General features: G+C 39.0%; 1 protein-coding gene across 2 annotated transcripts in view; it reads left to right on the forward strand.

Annotated features, from left to right (window-relative positions):
• The window catches only part of LOC105381196, a 77,986-nt gene that overhangs the window by 52,118 nt on the left and 4,539 nt on the right, over positions 1 to 21,329 (forward strand). Inside the window, exons 3-12 of one of the 2 annotated variants that reach the window (XM_048630917.1) lie at positions 9,131 to 9,318; positions 10,045 to 16,117; positions 16,187 to 16,321; positions 16,491 to 16,753; positions 17,123 to 17,252; positions 17,495 to 17,641; positions 18,175 to 18,297; positions 18,931 to 19,073; positions 20,057 to 20,170; positions 20,653 to 20,777. In XM_048630917.1, the coding sequence (XP_048486874.1) occupies positions 9,131 to 9,318; positions 10,045 to 16,117; positions 16,187 to 16,321; positions 16,491 to 16,753; positions 17,123 to 17,252; positions 17,495 to 17,641; positions 18,175 to 18,297; positions 18,931 to 19,073; positions 20,057 to 20,170; positions 20,653 to 20,777 (7,441 nt within the window). Of the gene's footprint in view, positions 1 to 185; positions 7,544 to 9,130; positions 9,319 to 10,044; positions 16,118 to 16,186; positions 16,322 to 16,490; positions 16,754 to 17,122; positions 17,253 to 17,494; positions 17,642 to 18,174; positions 18,298 to 18,930; positions 19,074 to 20,056; positions 20,171 to 20,652; positions 20,778 to 21,329 lie in introns of those variants that run through there. The other variant, XM_038110118.2, reaches the window with a different exon arrangement.

Here is a 21,329-nt window from a genome sequence, read left to right on the forward strand (position 1 = left end):
TTTATTCTAAGTATTTATTTATTTTGTATTATTAATTGTATGTTTTTTTCTTTCTCTTTCAAATCTAATCCCCGGGTGGTCGTGGCCTTCAACAACTCAACTATTACGGACTATTGTATAATATTCGATCGCACCTCCGACTTCATCGACGACCCCTCCTCGACTTGACGACCTGACTCCGACAGACTTGACAGTACTTCTAGTGAACGACCAGAAGCGAGACTCCCGGGTCGGGAGGTACCACAGCGTGAAGCCTTACATCGGCCTCCTCACCTCCACCGCAAGAACCTTCATCCAGGATGGAGTGACCACTGAATTTGCAACGCAAATTTTGGGCACCACCCTGAACAACGGCCGCATTTACGCTCAGCTGTTGACGAAGTCATCACTTGTTCTGTACAACAAGCCGTCGAATGTTGACAACTCGCTTGTCAAGCCGACTCGATCCAATTTCGATGGGCAGTGGAGCGTCAAGCAAGATTTAGGCTTCATAGATCCCGAACAATTTGTTTTAAAGAACACCGATTATGTAGCGCCTCCTAGTAAAATGGATATTGTATACGCGAGTAAAGCGGATAATCTTAAATATTGGAACCCCCCAAGCTCTCCTGAGAGTTACTCTGATAATCAAATTGCTGAAGAGCCTACGGGACGAAAGGTTCAAGCCTCTAATGAATATGTTCAAAATGAAGCCTTCAACTTCCTTGACGGTCCATCGATAGATTCCGAAAACAAGTTTATTGTAAAGCCGAGTATTTTAGATAATGTTAATTCTCTACATAGACCAAGTAAAGTTTTTGATGTCAATCCCGAAGCGATTAAAGTAGAATCTCGGTTCAAGGAAGAATTTAATGATTCTAATATTGTTAAAGTTAAACCTGATCATGACTTGCCAACTTTTACAGTTAAGAATGAGTTTTCACCAGTATTTTATTATATTGATAATGTAGAGTCTCGTTCTTTATCACCACAAGCAGGTCAACAATCTAAAATGCCTAAGAAATTGTTTGTTCAAAAGAATGACCCAAAACCCAAGAAAACTTTTACATATGCTGGTTTTGCTGACTTTACTACTGTAGTTGGTGACACTGTCATTATATTTACCCCAAATACCGAAATAGTACAAGATCCAAGTCAAGTAAATGTTTTTCCTTCTGCTAAACGTGTCGATAAATTGGCAACTAAAATAACACATCTAGCTTCTGATATTCCCGTTGCAACTTCAACTTTTAAAGCTCATGAGCAAAAAGAAGCAACACGGCTTGTAACGCCAAACCTAGACAAAATTAATGAAAGACCTGAAAAGGTATCAAATAGTCATGAGGAGGCTTTGAAGAAAGCTATTTATGAAGTTGATAAGATGCCAGATTCCATAAGAATTCAGTACAATAACAATGGATTTGGACTAAACTTAGATGTGATACAGCCATCTGAATCTGCTATACCAACAAGTGAAAGTACACGTCTGACAGATGATTTAGGAGTAATTCCAATTGAAGAATTTAGTTCAAAGCCTACTGACCCACTAAATACACTTAAACCCTCTGCAACTATCTTAGAATCAGCTAAAGAATCTGTAATCACAGATGATGATTCTCTTACAAACTCAGAAGAAGAATCTGATAACACAGCAGCAGAAGTAACTGAAAAAGACGAAGAAGCACTGTCGCAGGAAGATGAACAAAGTGAAGAAATTATAACGACAACTGAAAGTGGTCATAGTGAAGAATCGTATGAAGACTTTGAAGTAACAACGGAAAACAATCGACAAAAACCTGATTCTGATGAAGTTATTTGTACAAATGGCTTGGAAGCACAGTCTACAATGACCACAGCTTATAAGACCCTTACTTACTTGACAACATACTTTATTCCTCTAGAAGGAACTGAAACCACTACTTCAATCAAATCCGATGTTGTAGTTGAGAGTAATATTGGATACCTGACTAACATTGTTTGCAAATCAGACACACAAATCGAACCAACTGCTGTAGTATCATCTGAGATCAAACCAACAATTCAAAGTAGTTTAGAACAACCAGAAACGGTGACTGAAGACAAAGACAAGTCTTTGGAAATCGCTACTGATAAAAAAGAGGAAATAATAACCGAGCAAGCAATAACAACATCAATGTCAGAAAATACCTCAGAAAATGTTGATGGGGCAGTACAAATTGAAATAAAAGAACGATTGAAGGAAGATAACATCTCAGAAGAAAAAGAATCAACCACAACAGATAATGTATCCACAAGTCAAAGTCATGTTGAAGTTTCTGTTAGTACGGAACATTCAACAAATCCTACTGAGAAAACAACATCAGGAGAAATAAGCGGAGAGATTGATCCAAGTGAAAATGAAATTGATCTTATATACAAGACTCTATACACTACATACACATATTTCACAACATTCTTTGGTGACTCTACTTCAAGTGTCGCTAGTCACAAATCAGTTGTTACTAACATCATAACATCCACTATACACCTTTCTGACCTTGATCCATCGTTATTGGGTGCGTTTAATGAAGATGAAATAGCTCCAACGAATGTCGGAATCGGGAGACCTACTGAAGCTATTAATAGTATAATTGATTTAGTTAAAAATAAAGATGTTCTTGAATCTGTTCAAATCGCTGATGAATACAGCTCGCAAACACCAACACCATCACTAGGCGATGACATTATAAGTAGTATAAATCCTGATGCTGTCAAAACCTACTTCACTACTTACACTTTCTTCACAACAATCTATGTTGGTAGTGATGCAAATGTATGCAGTAGAAACGAAGTTTACACCAATTACGTTGGTCCAGATGAATTGATACCAACTAAAATTAATCCGTTAGTCGAAAACACTAAAGTACAATTTGACTTTAGAAATTGTAAGCAGGTTAAAAGATCAGAACAAGCTGACCATGGTTTATCTGTAGAGACTAGCATAAGTATGGAAGAACCATCTAGAGAACCACCAACAGAAGATACTAAGAAAGACACCACGCCTAATCCAAGCCCTGTCGAAGTAGATATGTTGTTTAGCGTTGAGTCCAATCCTTTGGAAGACACTTCCGTGGTTACTGATGTTAAATCGTCATCATCTAAAGGTGATCAGAAATACCTTGAAAATAACATTATTTTGGAAGACCAGATAAGTTCCGAGAGTAATATAGATGAAATAATGCCATCACCTACGTTACTTTTGCAAACTAGCTATACAACATTTACTTACTTTACAACAATGTATATCGGTAAAGATTCCAGTAAAGTAAAAAGTAGGCTTGAAACCATTACTAATGTAGTAACGGAAACTATAACTCCGAAAAAAGAACCGGAAATTGAAGAAAGTAATTTGCCAATAACATATTACACAACTTTTACATATTGGACAACTCTTTACAAAGATAAGTCAACTACAATCACCAGTCGTGAAGAGATTGTGTCTAATGTAGTCACACCTTCAGTTCAATCCGTACCAACAGTTCTAAGTCCAATAGATACAACACCTATTGATATAGTGAACGATTTACCTCCTAAAGAATTGGAAATAGAATTAAAACCATCTGTAGTAGGAGATAACTTAGAGCAAGATGATGGAAAAGCTACTTTTTACACAACCTACACCTACTTTACAACATTTTATGTAGGTAATACATCACAAATAAGAAGTAGTTTAGAAACTGTCACTAATATTGTTGATAATACTAAGATAGATGATAATCAGTTAGGACGAAAAGTACCAACAGGGCCTGCTGATAAAAATTTGATACAAGACAATAAAGATAAAAATAATATAGCCCCGAGTGTTGTGAAAGAGTTTATAAAGCCAACGAGTTTACCTGATCTTTCTGCAGCAGGTCCCTCGGTCCTTTTAGGAACGTACATTGACAATCTTTTTGCTGAAGTGAAACCGGCCGACGGCAGTACAGCTAAGCCTGATGGGGAAAAGAAAATATTGTATTCACAAGTAGCAGTCATATCTGGTGACTCAGTTGTAGTGACTGGTGATAATAAAACTTTAAGTTCTGATACTACTCCCCCTACTACTACATCTGGCACAACACCAGACGGATCGACTGTCAGCTCATCACCAGATGTCATTGAAAGTTCTATAGCTGATTCCGGAACAACAACAGAAGGTGTTCAAGAATCCGAAGAAGAAGAAGAAGAGGAAGAGGATGATAGTTCCAATTCAAGGAAGCCTTCTCGTTTAACATTTACGAGTAAAAAACCTACATTTACTCCTGTCATTCGTCCATTTGCCTCTAGAAATAGACCTACGTTTAGTCCGAAACGTGTACCATTGTTAAGTAGCGCAACTATTATAACTCGCTCTGACTTTACACCTACGATAACCGCTACGCCTACACTGAAATCTGTGAGACCATCTGGTTTTGGAGGCAATAGAAAGCAATCAGGATTTTCAGGGTCATCTAGTTCATCTAGAAGATTTTCAGGTGGGCGCAGTAGTGTATCGAATCCGTCTGCCAATGTACCAGCAGCGTCTAGATCAGGTGGGTTTGCGCGAGGGAGCATTCAGCCAACTTCAAGACGCACAGGATTCAGATCTAGTTCATCGAGAAGTAACAATTTAGATCTTGCAAGCCGTTCAGCTGTTCCCAGAATAAGACCAACCGCTTCATCTAGGCTAAGAGGTGGTCGCCAATCTGCTTCAGTAACCTTACCTCCTCCAGAAGATCAAAGTGAAAATGAGACTTCTGCGACCCAACAGGAGGAAAACGCAACTGAGTCGCTTACTGAGGCTACAGAGTCTCCAGCAAGAACTTCTACCAACCCTCTATTGAGATTCAGGAGGCCGCCTGTTGGCCGCCAACCAGGAACTGCTATTACACCAAGATCAACGACATCAGCAACCACAAGGAGGACTTCTGGAACAACTCGCGGTCGCATCACCACAACTACGAAAAGGTCAATTTCAAGACCAACCACAAATCCTTTACTTTCATTAAGACGTCAAAGACCAAACGCTTTATTCCCCCGTAGGAACCTTTTCAAGCAACCAGATCCTGAACCAGAAGAGGAAATTAAAGAGACTGAACAAGATGTAGATGAAGAGATCTTGGAAGGTGAAGAATTTGATGTAGATAACGACTATGATTCTTCTGATAGAAAAGAACAGCAAGTATCCACACCAGCCACAACACCGTCTCCTAGAAGAACTACAAGCGCAGTACAAATAAGACCATTCAGAAGGAGAGCAAAGCGTCAGGTAGATTACGGAAGTCGAAATAAATACAGCAACTTCCGAAGACCAGGTGCGGGTACGCGTCGCTCGGACCCTGAACCCGAAACAGAAGCACCAACGACCGCCAAACCACGAACTACCAATAACAGATTCAATTCAAGACTATCTACTAATACTAGAACCACTACAGGTGCATCTCTACCTCGATCAACAGCAGCTAGGCAGCCTTTTATAGTGCGAGGCGAGAGCAGATCTACTACTACCAGCGTCCCTGCTTACAGAGCTCGTAACTCTAGGCCCAACACTAGAACTACAACGTCTGCATCTAGACCTAAAGCACCACGATTAAACTCTAATTCTCAAACGACATCAAGATCGCGCTCCTCTGGGGGAAGATCCCGTAGTCGAAGCACCACATCCAGAACTAACAGTCGACAGAGAAACTCATTTGAGAGCAACAGTGGCGAGCGTTTGAACAATCTTAATCATTTGGTAAATGACGGAAAAATTACTGTCACTTACCAGATTCCGATTGAAGTGTCTATCCCCGTGGTCAACGGTAAAATTACAGAGTACAAACAGGTTCTAACAGCTAAGCCTAGTCTGCAAACCTTGTTACACAACCAGGTATCAACTTCATTAGGTGCGTTAGGCAACCAAGTTCTAGTCCTAGCAACTGAGGCAACAGAAATAGCTGAAAATGGTGCAACTAAAATTGTAAAGTTCATTCTGCATGAAACACCGACAACTACCATTGTTTTCACCCCAACGACAATAAGAGGTCGTAAGACGTCTTACTCTCATATCTTACCCAGCACTGTCTACAACGTGGAGCCTGTGACCTCTACTATAACTCCGGAAATAACCTCCAATGTGCCGCTAGCTAACTTATTGCTATCGCAACTTTTGCTGGGTAATCAGCAACCGGCCATAAACCCTCTTCTGGCGTTGCAGGGACAGCTTCCTCAAGGCTTGCTGCCTCAGCAACCTCAGGTGCCCGTGGTGCCAACCCCAGTCACAGAATACAAAACTAGATCTACCACTTATGTAACAACCGTAACTGATGCGCGTGAGACAGTTTTGCAACTGACGTTCAGGGGCACTCCGTTTATGACGACAATTAAAGACCCTACGGTCAACGTTATAACTGCCACTGAATACATAACTGACACAATTGTGAGCACACCAACGGCAGTGGCGCAAGCACCACAACAGTTCAACTCGCTACTTCTTCCGTTCCTCTTGCAACAACAACAGCAGCAGCAGCAACTGCTTGCTACTCCCAACCCTCTCTTAGGTTTACAGCCTGATCTGAGTTTAGTACAAAACAACCTCCTGAATAATAATGATATTTATAGTAACAGCCCTAAGCCAAACATCCTTTCCGATCTGAACAGTAACGAAGACTTTTCGGAAGACAATAATGATAATTACCAAGAGAGTGAAGAGGAGGCTCCGCCACCGCCGCCTCCGAGGTCCAGTAACAAGAAGAAGGTTAGACCAGCCAAGGTGTCCAACCCTCAGATCACTAGTGTAGTCACGCTTTACGTATCTGGGAGACACCCAGGAGAGTTCAGCACGGTTCTCTCCACGATCATATCTGAAGACACACAGACAGTGCGGAAGCGGGAGGCCATATACTTTGACGACGTGCGAGTGTTGCCGTCAGTACTGCCTAGTTTGGACGAGATAGTTAGTTCACAAAGTGACAGTGGTATCGATAATTATATTATCTCGGATTCGGAAAGGTTTGCAGACGAGCAGTCTATTGAAAGTCAGTTAGAGACTCAAAGTCTAGAAAGCATTGTGGGAGAAGTGAGTAAACATATGAAATATGACGCGTCACCAACCGTGAAGTATGTAGTAAAGTTAGCAACCCCCTCAAATAGTTTAAGCGAACAAAAACACAGTTCAGTTGACGAAATTTCGTGAGCATTAAAAGAATGGTTAATTGTATAAAGTAATGGGTTAGTTATTTATTTACTTTGTATCATAGTAAGTTTTAACTATGAATAGTGCCTTATAGTTGTAGTAATGAATATTTAGGTAGTTTTAGGAACAAAATACTCCTTTGTACTTGACTAGATTTTACATTTTTTTATTCTACTTTTAAGATCACCAAAAATATTATGATGTTTTGTAGTAAGGTTTGTTACCAGAAAAATTAAGGTGATTACGAATCTTTTCATTTTATTACATTTAAGTAATATTTTGCTGTTAACTGCCTAAAGTATAATTTTTTAGAATATTTCAAATGTGTTTCATAACTTGTGTGTAACTTCGCTTAATTTGTACATTGCGAATACGACTTAAAATGATAAAACAATAAAGAATATAAAAATATTGTATTTTTAATTTTTTTATGAATATACCTAAGTACATGAGAACAACTAAGGTTTACATTATTTTGATTTAACGAAAGCATAACGTTACTTTTAGAATTCAGATAATAATTATTTTATTTATTTTATTCACATAAAAAGATCCCTAAAAAACAATAAGGATTGAGAACATATTTATTGAGAAGCTCCTTATGATGTATAATTCATTTAATTCCTAAATTGATGCCCACTTCTTAGGGGTACTCGTAACATACAAGATAGGTAGGTGTATTACCAAAATATAATTGAAATGGTGAATAAAAATTTGCGTTTTGCTCCAACTTACAAACTTTATAAGTAAACGTTCTTTTATCGAAAATGGCGGAAATTGGGTGTAGCAATGCACCTCTGCCTACCCCGAAAGGGAGTAAATTAGTACAAGTACAAGGTGTGAGTGTTTGTTTTTTTTTCTTTTATCGAAGTTCCATGAAAAGATATGTGTTAAAATTTACCCCTACCTACTGACTAAAACGACAGAAGACCATTACCAGTTTAAAAACACACTTATGACAAGGACATAAAGACTGAAATGACTTGTTCCATACCCTGAAGATTCCTGAAGCCCCTACCCCAAGGAGGCCTTTCCTCATCCAACCTCGGAGGTGAGTCCTAGGATTGTATGTAGTTTGTAGATATAACATAGATGTAATACCTAATTAATTACCTATATATTTTAATCAATTGAGGTGATCAGACACTTTGTCTTAAAAAAATTAGATCCTAGCGATTTTCTCTGCACCGATCGGTTTAAAAGTTTTCCTATGGGAATTCCGGGCTAAAAATTAGCCTGTAGCACTCAGGTATAATGTAGCATTAGTCATTACAATGCTTAAATATAATTATGTTGATTTGATTTTTCAAGTATTTAATAAATAAGTCTGTGATAAAAACATATTTTAACAAAATATGCTTTTTTAGTTCATGTCTGGTCACCTCTAGTCCAGTAAAATAGTAATTATTTTGAGTAATTTGACTTTTTACTTAGCGTAATTTGTTGATGTAAAGGTACCTACTTAGATAATTCTCTTTTGGAAAAGGATGATTGCGATTGCAGAGCTAATAATTAACGTTACATCTTTACTTAAGTATTTAATTTTACTAATTAATAAAAAGAGATTTATCTATGGTAGGATATAGTAGTCATTAATATATTGTAATATTATTTTGTACATGTAATAATGAAACTAAAACCTAGTTTATTAAAACCTTTTTTAGCACGATAAGAAACAGGTGATTCTATCAGTATGTTTGTTTGGCATGCTAGGGGGTTAAAATAATACTAACCATGTTTGTTGCTAGCACTAGTTTGCAGATCCAACTATGTACTTATGTGGTTCTATGTAGAAATGCTTTGTACATAAATATAGAAAACAAGAATAACCGTAGATGTGAAATAAGGTGAGTATAAACTTATCATACTTAAGTAAAAATCATAACAATGCTTATTTTTATTGCATAAGTAATCTAAAATTTAAGTATTTGAAATAAAATATAATATAACACTTTATATTGATAAGAATTAACATTTACTTGAAATTGGTATTTTCAGCATTTAATACTGACGCAATAGTATATGATAATTCCCCATGGAGGCCCGGGAGGGACATGGACTTCGTAGACCATCCTGTCTCTGAAGAAGACGAGCGAAAACTAAAAAATCTGGCAACAAGAATCATGTCCAATGGAGTAGAAGTCTTAGTCAAAGACAAGAATTCTGATTCCGGAAAACTAGAACAGGTAATTAATGACTATATTTTTGATATCGCTCAAAATGCTCATCATCTAATCGAAACTGTGTTTGTTTCTTCAGAGAATGCTTAAGCTCATGCACCATTCACCACTGACACCGATGCACCACAGCTCATCACAGCAGCCGACACCGTCATTACTATCATCAGCTGTAGCAACAGTAGTCAATCGCCATCAAATAAGCGCTATGTTTCCATTACATCAACTTGTGCAGCACAATTACATAATCAAAACTTGCCTCACAACATTCACCTATTTGACGACCGTCGTACAAAACAAAAGAAGTGCTATCTCGACATTCGAGACCATCGTTTCAGTCGTCACTACAGATACAGAGTCTTTGACCAATCTTTACGCAACCGATCTCATGCCTGATATTAAGCCAACGAAAGTAAGAATTTGTTTTAACCCTGGGTGGTTATATTCGCCTCGGAAGGTTAATTCCCTATCCATGATTCTGGTTAAAGCCCCTACCCTTCTAGCTATGTTGGAACATGAAAATCCCATAATAACATACCTGCTATATCTCCACACACTTACACACCCACATCTCCCACAACCACATAACATCCGTCATACTTTTTAATATGTAATTAGTTATCGTATTTTACAACACGGTCTAACCAACTATTTTAGATGTTTATATGATGTATATATATACTTGGCATATTTAATGAATAACAAAATAATGTCATATTTTTTTTTCAATTTCAGACAAAATTTATGGAAATAAAAACGATTCAGCCATCTGCCGCCCAGAATGTATTTCAAAGTGGAATACCGAAAATCGACAAGAGAATAGATTCGAGCGAGCACATGGAACACGCCAATTTTGACCTGATTCAACCTTCAGAAGTTGGACATGCACCATGTACATCGTCATGTTCGTGTAGCCATACGAAAACAGAGAGTTTGAAAACTAAATATGGTGCAGAAATGAGCAATTTCAAAAAGGTACCAATGAAATCATCGAAATATGGTGCAACTAAGATAGATGTGCGGCCTACAAATATTGGTCCTTATGAATTTGAAAGCAGTTCTCAGTCAGCTCCAACAGACAAAATTGTAGAAAAGTATACAGAAGTAATAAATGATTATTCGGATGAAAAAGAGTCAGGCTCAGTGGAAGAAAGTGAACTACTCACGAATGAACAAGCGCCAGCACCTCCAAAAACAAACAAAACCCCTGGTAACAAGACAGAGAAGATCAAAACAGAAAAACCCCATAAACCTAACAAAAATAAGTTTGTAGTAGCTGACCTATTGAAGTTGGGCTCATTGGGGATAAAAGGGTTGTCGCAGCTGGCACCAGTACTTGAAAAAATGACTGGTGGTTTCATGAAAAGACAAGATAATATCAACAAAACTACCACTTCAACTACAGTCAAACCAGAAACGAAACTTACTCAGTATTCTGTTAACAAAAGAATTGATAGTGATATTGACACAAAATACAATAATTTTCCCATTTACATTCCAGTTGATGATATGGATGTATCTGAATCACAATTGGCGTATAAAAATGTAACGTTACATCAAAATCTGGCGTGGGCCGCTGAACATAAGCATCCAAAAGCACATATTCTTCCGAACAAAATGATACACGAGAGTCCTTTACTGAATGGAGGTATACCTATAAGCCCGGGTGAGATAATCACAGCCAATTCAGATGTTATTGTGGGAAAACCAGCTGTAGGTGGACCATTGACCTTGGCTGCCAGTGGAATAAGATTGCAAAACCCTGTTAACCCTCCACCTCTTGACAGTTTTGTGTCAGCAAATGAGCAAGATTACTCTGTGCAAGAACTTTCTAATGATTCACCGTCGTCATCATCAATGAAAGTGGATGACTCTTTCGATTTAAGGCCACCGGAGCTGCCTAAGCCAAAACTTAAACCTAACAGAAATATGCCTAAACCTTCTACGTCACCCAAATACTATGAATCAAATAATCAAGCTCATTACTCACAACAAAATCCTAAAATGTCATCTCGTCCTCATCCTTCATCGCGTCCAAATGACCATCTTATGAAGACAGAACAAATGAAAACAACAGCAATGCTTGGAAATCATGGCAGACCCGCATTTTTAGACTACATACCTTCATTTGATCAACCGAACAAAAGTTCTCAATCATCACTTCATAATTCTAGACCTTATTCTGAGCCTAAGGAGGAGCCTGAGATTCCTGACAACAGTCCTAGCTCTTCTGAAATAATAAATACCAGAGTTAAAGTTGAACTAAATAATAAACCATTCTTAGTTGATATTCAACCATCTAGAGTAGCTAATGTATTGATACCTCATGGAAGTTCTACCGCGTTAGTATTCGCCGGGTCTTCAGAACCTCATAAGACTGGTGACTATGTGGATGACCCACTACCTTATCCGGAACCAGGATACTTTGGAAGCTTCAGTATTGATGCTCCACAGATGACAAATGTACATAATGTACCACCCAATAATAAGCCTATGCAAAACAAGCCTAATGTACCACCACCACTGGAACCATACACATCACAATCACAAAATAAAGAATCAGGTGTATACAGATACGAGCAAGTACAAAAATGGAAAGATATGAAGCGACCGACTGATTTCAATAAACTTCCTCCTCCAACTAGCAACCAAGAAACACATCTTCATATAGGACCCAAAATTACTGTTTACAACCCTGATGTTTACAAACCTGGTACTAATGGAAAGTTTGAAAAGTATAATCAAAAGTATCACGGTATAGATGGCAAAGACATCATCGATAAGGAATATGAAAACTACTTAGCAGTACCACCTCCTCCACCGCCAAAGAAAAAACCTATTCATGAACATTTCAATCAAAAACCGGTTGTACATACAAAACCTATACAAGATATGAAAGTCTTTTTGAATATACAACATCCTGTGCCAAAACAGCCAAATGTCATTAATAAGGATAAATTACCAACAAAAGTGACATCAGAAATTTATTATGCTGCACAGACACCTAATGTACACTCTCCTACTTATACTATCCATATACCAAATACTCCGATATCATCCCAGAACAATTATTATAATCAAGTAACGAGTAATGCGAACCAAAATAAAGTACCAAGTCAAATACAAACACATAATAGAAATCCTGAACAAGGATCATTTACTGTAGTATCTTCACCTAATATAGGGAGCAAACCAGGACTCGTAAGTGATGCCAATGATAATGCAAATACTTACACTGTAACACTAAATACTGCTACTAATGTGGCAAACAATGATGGCGATAAAGGACAAATAATTGGATCCAGTGTTCCTGTTTCAGTGGGAATATCCAACAATGAAAATACTGATATACCTATTGGTACAAACTTTGCAATAAGAGTTGAAGATGGATCATCATCATTTGATTACAGTGTACCCATACAAGGAAACAGGAGTCCACCCATGGTTTATGATAGTCACGGGCAAGCCAATCCTAATATATATGTGGGTGACAACCGATGGAATACCAGTTCTACAAACAGTATTTCTAAAACAGAAAAGTCTAATAATGTGATTCCTGATTTACCTAGTTCTACTCCTAAGTATCAAGATAAACATTATTTGATAGAATCAAAACCAAGTACGGTCTCATCAACAAACAGCCATGCCAATTTCCCCATGATAAATGACATTTCAACACCTTCAAATGAAATTGTGAAACCTGTAACCGAAGATGTAGATGATGTTAAACCAGAACAAAAGAGACCAGCAAAACTTATACCTAATATCCCGTCTAATTCACACGGATGGTATTCAAGTGTTCCAATCAATGATTTTGAAAGTATAAATCAAGTCAAAGAATTAACTACTAGGAAAGCCATTCCCTTATTATACGAATATCAGCATGATAGCTTACCTGACTTTGGACAAAAAATTGCAAGCGTGGGAAAACCACCAAATGAGTATTATTCTGAAAACCAACCGGAAGTTACGGAAACTCCAAAACCTTTTGCTAAACCGATAGAGAATGAAACACCAGCTCAAGAAAATCAGAACTTTAACAAAAATAAGTTTAATATCAATTATTTACCACATAACTTGGGCTCAATACGGCAGCCTGTCTACGACATACCTGTAAGAGATAATAGTGATGAAACCACTACCCAAAAAGTCAATGACCAAAGGAAGCCAATTTATGAGGACGCACATGAAATATATGATGGAGAAGATGTGAATGATGATACAGACAGTGAGGTTAGTATGGAATCGATGCATGAACCGGTCATAAGTACTTCTGATGAACATGATAATAAACATGAAGAATCTAAATCTTCAACTGAATCAGAATTATCACAAGACCAATTATTAGAAAAAGATTCTAAAAATGAAGTCAAAGGAACAAATGTGCAGTTTGTGGATTTCAACCCTGGTACTCAAACAGAAAAACCTTTCAATGCTGAGTCATACAATAGAACTAACAATTTCCAATCTAACACTATCAAACCAATAGAAGACCACAATTCTCATATGAGGCCACGACCGTTTACAATCAACACCGCAACTACTTTAGATCATCAGTTACATCAACCTCATTGGCAAATTAATCAACTAATGGAAAACGTAACGAACGGATCATATGAAGAAAATCTTGAACTTAATATTGGAGAAGAGATGAGCACAGTCACCACAAGAAAACCTGCCGCTACACAGATTATACCGAATCGCCACGCAGAATTTGATAATAAGTACAAGAGACCACAAAGACCAGTATTCTCGTTACATTCAAACAATATCAACGAATCCAAAAATATAATTACTTCAACGGTTCATCTTAAAGATAAGAAACCTTTAACTGTTATCAACGAATCTAACGACAAAAGTTCCACATTGCCTACTTTTACGATATCGGCACCTAACTTTGATCTTAATCGGTCAGAAAGCGAAATTATTGATTTATCACCTCCACCACCTACAATGGACTATAATTTCGTACCAACAAATACTGATGAAACGATAATGGGCATGAGTCCACCACCACCTGGTAACTCAATGAGACCACCCCAGCCAACGCGGTCGCCAGCTACTCCGAGACCTAACAGGACACCGCCGCCGTACCGAAACAAACCACCGAGAACAACATCACCAAGAATTCCAACTCAACGTCCTACAAGAAAACCAATAACTAGAGATGAAATTTCAACATACAGGCCCAACTATGACATTTTGAACAACCTAAAGAGGCCTTATTACAACCGAGATCAACCATCTTCACAATTACTACCGCCACCGAGAGATATGCCTTCAAGAGTTAATCCTATTAATGATGTTGCTCCATCTGCAACAGTCAAGCCTTCGGCACCAAATATAGTCTTCCCCACCCCTGTATCATCAGGCTGGTTAACATCATCTGGTATCGAATTTTCATCTAAATTTGATTTCGGTCCAACCTCAGTTCAGTTCCCAGTGTCATCACCATCATCTGAAAAGTTACCTGAGATACCAACAACTGATAAATCGTTTTCATATGAAAACGAAGCATCGTCATCAACAGAACGAGCTGATGATGTTAGTTCTGAAAATCCATTAATTGCTAATAGAGATTCTATTCCAAATGAAAATACTAAAATAAGTACAAAAGTACAAACATCTAGTGAAGAATCTCCAATTGATGATACGGATATTAGCAAATCCAGCCAAGAAGACAATACAACTGATAAAATGAAAGTTGTACCTCTATGGAATAAAAATAGGACGCGTAAACCCTACCCAGGGCGCGATGAAGACAAAAAGTCCAGTGCCAACAAGTACAAAGTTTCGTCTAAACCATCACCTGTTATAAGACCGACAAGAACATTAACTCGGCCAGACTTGTATCCCACTAGAAATGTCAACACACGGAAGGTTATTAGACCAAGTCCCACTCGCTTGCCAGCTATTGTTCGTCCAAGTGTTATTGAAAGCTCAGAATCATCCATTGATGATGAACAAATACAGCCTACTGAGGTTCTTAAGGATGAAGTTATTATGAGTGAATCACCAACTATGCTCTTACCTGAAAAGCACCCAATAAATGAAAAGACTCCCTCTCTAGAAAACTCTATTATCTACAGTGAAAGTGAAGTCATACCAGTAGTGAAACCTACTCACCATGGAGGCAATGAAGTTAAAATTGTAGATGAAATTATGCCTACCAAGACTGAATTTAAAACCACTGTTATAACTCTAACAAAGACTTTGTCAGAGCCACCCCAAATCGTGTCAAGCATAGGTTATGTCAATTTAACCCATACATTGACCGTAACACATACCAAGACAAGTCTCGTTAGTCAATCGGAGGGAGCTATAACTCAAACACTGATTATGACTAATACACATACATCTACCCTTGTTGATGTCATAACTGAGATTCGGACTCAAGTACAACCGACCACAATAATAGAAACTGTAACGAAGCTGATCTCCATATCTCAAATAGAGCCAACACCAGTAAAAGCGGTGCCTGCGAAGACTAAAATAGCTCTCGACGATGTCACTATGTCTTCTGAGGAGAGAGATAACTTTATTATTAGAGATAGTGAAACCACTGAAAACATACAGAAAATACAGCAAGATAGTGAGGGCGACAATGATTCGTTCTTTGTAGTTTTGAACAAATCTCAGAATGGTGGTCAAGCGCCACCAGTCAGTAGCAATGATGTTGATACCGGAGAATACGATGGAATCACCCGAAACGAACAAGTGAACAGCAACGGTGTGTCTCAAGTACTGTTCGGAGAGATATTATTAGCCGGAACACCTTACTTGGAAACCAATGTCATCAATCCTAATGGTAAGTTTATGCCGTTGAAATTTAAAAATAAATTGTCAACTAGCTCATATAATTTATGCAATGTTTCAGGCGTGGGATACGGCAAGGAATGTCAGCCTGATTGTAAGGCTTCAAGGAATGAACGTTGCCAGAGAATAGATGGAATGATGAAATGCGTTTGCAGACCTGGATTTGCCAGAATGTTCCCTGACAGACCATGTAAACGTAAGTATACTATACAATTTTACGGAGGAACACTACTATTACTATTATGTATATCGGCGAAGTCGTAAGGTCGTCTCAAAGTGCATAAATAACTACAGACATTCTTTATCTATAAAAAAAGCATGCCAATAACATAGAGTCTATTAAAAACCCCACTCTTTCCTTCCAGCAACCTACACATACTCTGTCAAAATGGCGCTCAGTTCGCAAGGCAAAGAGCACCTGCAGTTCCACGAAAATCTGGCTGACAACTCCAGTAACCAGTACCATTCACTGGCCCTAGCCACTCACGAGGGCATCAACCGGATGGTGATGCAGTCTGACCTCAGGGATGTGTACCACGGGGTCCACATTACAAGGTTCCAGCCAGTCGAGCTGAAGAAGGAAGGAGGAGAGGCATATCAGGGTGTCATGAATGACTTTTATGTTCAGGTTAGTTGGTTTATTTTTTTAATATTGAAGTTGTTCGTTTACAAATCTTGGATTTCATTTTTTGTTATTGTTGCGCTTTAATTCAGGTTATAGGGACTTACCACATTTAGCAGCAGATGCAACATTACTTGTCAAAAGAAAGTTAAGTTTAGCTGAAATAAGAATGCACTGGTGAGAAAATGTGTACCTACCCACTTCGTTTGTAATAAACAAAAATCATTTAAAATTTTATAATTTATATTATTTGCACTTTTGAGGCTTCTCCAGCAAAAGCAGAAGACGTTTCCACACTCATCTGATTCCTAGTTATAAAGTTAAAAACCAATGATTACCTACAGGTGGTTAAAAACATCCATTATATCTCCACAGCTATCAGACAACGCCCATGAGAGTAGACTGAAGGAGGTGATCGAGAAGTACCTGAGGAACAACAACTACAGCCTCGGAGGCACTGACGTGTTCGCCGCGAGTGAGCTTATGGACCGACTGAATGTTAGCGGTAAGGATACTGGCCTACTAAGGTCCTTTAAATTTTGTTGGTTACAAGACTTATTTATTGGAGTGTAGGTATATATATATATACCTAAATATATATATGTCTAAATCAACAATATATATATATATATATATATATATATATTGTTGATTTAGACTACGCTGGCCTATTACGGCTTGCTTCCTATTGACGTACACAAAAAACTCTCCGAATACATTTAAACATTCTTAACCTCCAAATTCCAGACTTCGACGAGTGCGTAAGCGGTCAGTTCCACGACTGTTCGGAACACGCGCAGTGCTTCAACCTGCGCGGCACCTACACCTGCAGCTGTCTCGAGGGGTTCGCCGACCTCAGCGTCAACCCGCTGTACCCTGGGAGGATCTGCTCTGGTAAATTATTTATTTATTGGATACCTTACAGTTAATTTATTATACATAGTTAGCCAATTACAAGTTTTCACTTAGAATCTATCTTTTCCTGAATGTACAATTCTTGTTCCATTTATGAAGTCCCATATGACAAGATATTTCATTGTCGATTTGAAATACAGCTGTACTTATACAGGGTGTTGCAAAATTGGTATACTAAGCCGAAACCTACATGTGCAGCATGTTATATCTAAGCCCGAAACTAAAATCAGAATTTGGAAATTCGCGAAAAAAAAATTGTTTTTTCCATAGTAAAAATCACGTGACCAACAAAGTTTCTATGGAAAATGCGAATTTTCAAATTCTGATTTCAGTTTCAGGCTTAGATATAACATGCTGCACATGTAGGTTTCGGCTTAGTATACCCTTTTTGCAACACCCTGTATATTAAATATTTTATGTGTCACCCATCATGTGTCCGTACTGTGTGTTTATAAAAAAACACCTAATCTCTTTTGCTGATCGTACCTAACCCCTTAAACTATGCATTCCAGCGGAGCCGGTGGGTTGTGAGCGCTGCAACTACCACGGCGCGTGCTACTCGCGTGATGATCGGAGGGTCCTCTGTGAATGCTTCCAGTGGTACGCCGGCAGCTCCTGTCACATCAACTTGAAGGGTTAGTGGACTTTTAATTTTATATTTAAGTAGTATTATCTTTTTAAATTGTTTACCTAAATTTGCATGCAAATTAGTATTTTCAAACTTAGCTTAACTTTACTGTTTATAGCAGAAGCTCTATGCAACTTACGAAAACGAAAAAAGTTTATCTGTGAAAAATTTCATGATAGTTTCACGCAGAGGCCTTACTTTGTATGCGAGAAAACGTTAGTTTTCGAGAAACTATCAAAGCTGTACTAGACGTGCATACATTTACCAATATAATAATATAATATGTGGGGACATCTCACACACGGCCATCCAACCCCAAGCTAGGCAGAGCCTGTCTTATGAGTATCGGACAGCTGATATATGTACACAAATACATAGATAGATAGATACTAATTATAAATATCAATACCCAAGACCCGAGTACAAATATGTGTCTTTAAATATTTTTTTGCCCCAGCCGGGAATCGAACCCGGGACCTTCGGCATAGCAGTCAGGGCCACTAACCACTACGCCATTCGACCGTCCTAATATATTGCCCTTGATTATGAGTAGGATGGAGGCATCCTACTCATACTCACTGAATTCAAACTCAAACCCACCTCTACCCTACAATAACCTCGTTATACCTTCAACTTCCAGTGGTCCTCATCTCGCTGGTGACAATCGGCGCGTTCCTGACAGTGATCCTGGTGATCTGCGCGGTGGTGGCGTGCTCCAAGCGGCCGCGCCCGCCGCCGCGCTCCATCGTCGCCTGCATACAGGGCATGCCGGGGCTGCATCAGGTAACAACTTGCTAAAACTATACTTATACTTACTAACACTCATGCCACTGCTGAGGCACGGGTCTTCTTCTACGAGTAATGAAGGAAGGGTTTTTAGGCGTAGTCCACCACGCCGTCCTAGTGCGGGCTGGTGGACCCTAACACAAGGAAGCTTGTGCTGAGAGAGTGATCAATTGGTGATCCTGGTGATAATGTGCGGTGGTGGCGTGCTCCAAGCGGCCGCGCCCCCCGCCCCGGTCCATTGTCGCCTGCATACAGGGAATGCCGGGGCTGCATCAGGTAACAACTTGGGATAAATGTCTGACTTCTTAAGTTATCGGTGATCACATGCCTGTGGTCGGTGTCAAACTTTGGTGCTAGACTAAGGTTGGTCCCGTAGTGAGAGGACTAGCCAGTCCGATTAGTTTTAAGTTTCAGTTAAGTACTGACTGCCCAGTAGGGTTACCACAACCCAACATTAGCAATTAACAATCCATAAGCAGCGTCGCCCGCCTCTCAAACATCTGCCAGATCTATACAGATTTGACAATCGTATGAAGATGCTTATAGATTGTTAATTGCTAATTTCTAGACCAGGGTTGGTCCCGTGGTCAGAGGACTAGCCAGGCAGATATGTTTTTAGTTGCTGACTGCACAGGGTGCCCGTAATTACAGTAACTGTAACTAACTGTTAAAATAAGCTGCCGCAAGATTTTCCTCTCCACTCTATATTCGCCTGCTTGGGAGCTCTACACATTATTGTAGGTATATTTGGTTATCGGATATAACCAAAGGATCTGAATCAGAGTCTCACTTATTCAGCCTTGTTTTGTTCAACAAATTTTGCACATTCTCGATGCTATTTTCTTATTGCACTTCTTTCTGGTTGGTTAGCCACCCTGGCCTAACCAACCAACCATCCAAGAACTGCACCGCTTCTGTTTCTTCAACATTGGAATATCCTCAATGCTATGGCTATATGTTTGTTTTCCCTTCCTCCCCAGGGTGCTCAGCCCTCCAAGAGCCGCGCGGACCGGCGCGCGCTGATCAGCGAGCGCGCCGACAGCGGCGACGCGTCCAGCGTGCAGAATGCATCGCTACCATACATGCCGGCTAAGGTACCTCACTGACACTAACCCCCTTATTCATAGAAAAGTTAGAGGACGTTTTAGTTATTGAACTGTTTAGTATTGTGTGTCCCTCTCTGTCTAAGAACAATTTGTTGTGTGTGTTGCGAGTTAGTTTATGGTGGGATAAAATTATTGTCTGATCTAGTAAGGGCAAAATGCTAGAAAGAAATAGTGTAATTAGGTCCGCATCTGCACAGATGCCTATTCTTTCTGGGGGTCTAGAGAAACCATTTTTATTTCTATGTTTTTGTGTGTTTTAATGGGTAATCTCTGAAAAAATACGATTACAACAGTAGATGTACACCATAATTATAGTCAACTCTTATGTTTGAGGTCTAAATCATTGGTTCCTGAGCTTTTATACTTATAGCTCCTGATAAGCGACCTACTTTAGCGACACCAAATCAACCATCAACTTACCACAAAACCTTCGCCCGACATCAACAAACCTTACCCTCTACATCTTCCAGAAACAATCGACATCAGCCATGAAGAAGCTGGCGATGTCCTCCCCCCCCGCGCACGAGGCGCCCCCGCCCCCCGCGCCCGCCGTCATGATCCCGCGCGCCCGGCTGCACCCGCCGCATAGAGACAGGTATGCTAAGGACTGCGGTGTATGAGAAGCTACTCATATAGATATAGGTATACATATATACGGCATATATTTACCCCTGTAGGGGTTGAATTTCGGAAAATTTATTCTTAGCGTTAGCGTGTGCCTACGTCATACAAACAACAATCCCTGCTAGTTTCAGGGATCAAGTAAGTATCCTACTTTCGTTAAGTAGTTTTGTACATTAAGTAGTTTTGCCTGTGCGTTGATTCTCAGTCAGTCATTTATACCGAAGGATTTTATAATTTTAGAAGATTAAATACACACGGAATGGTGTGAGCAGGCCCAAGAAAGGGATACATGGAATGTTCAGGGAGAGACCTTTGCCCAGCAGTGGGACACGAGAGGTTAAGAAAAAAAAAAAAAAAAGATTAAAAACAGTGCGGTTTCTAACTTCCTTCCGAAACTTTCTCTAAGTCTCAAACCCAGTATTTAAAATATTGGCAAGCGAGCTCCGCTTTGCCTACACGACTTTATTTTATACACATAATATATTAATAATAATAATAAAACGTTTATTCCGTGCCTATTAGA

Source organism: Plutella xylostella, chromosome 27 (assembly GCF_932276165.1).
Source record: "Plutella xylostella chromosome 27, ilPluXylo3.1, whole genome shotgun sequence".
In the NCBI taxonomy this organism is placed as follows: Eukaryota; Metazoa; Arthropoda; class Insecta; order Lepidoptera; family Plutellidae; genus Plutella; species Plutella xylostella.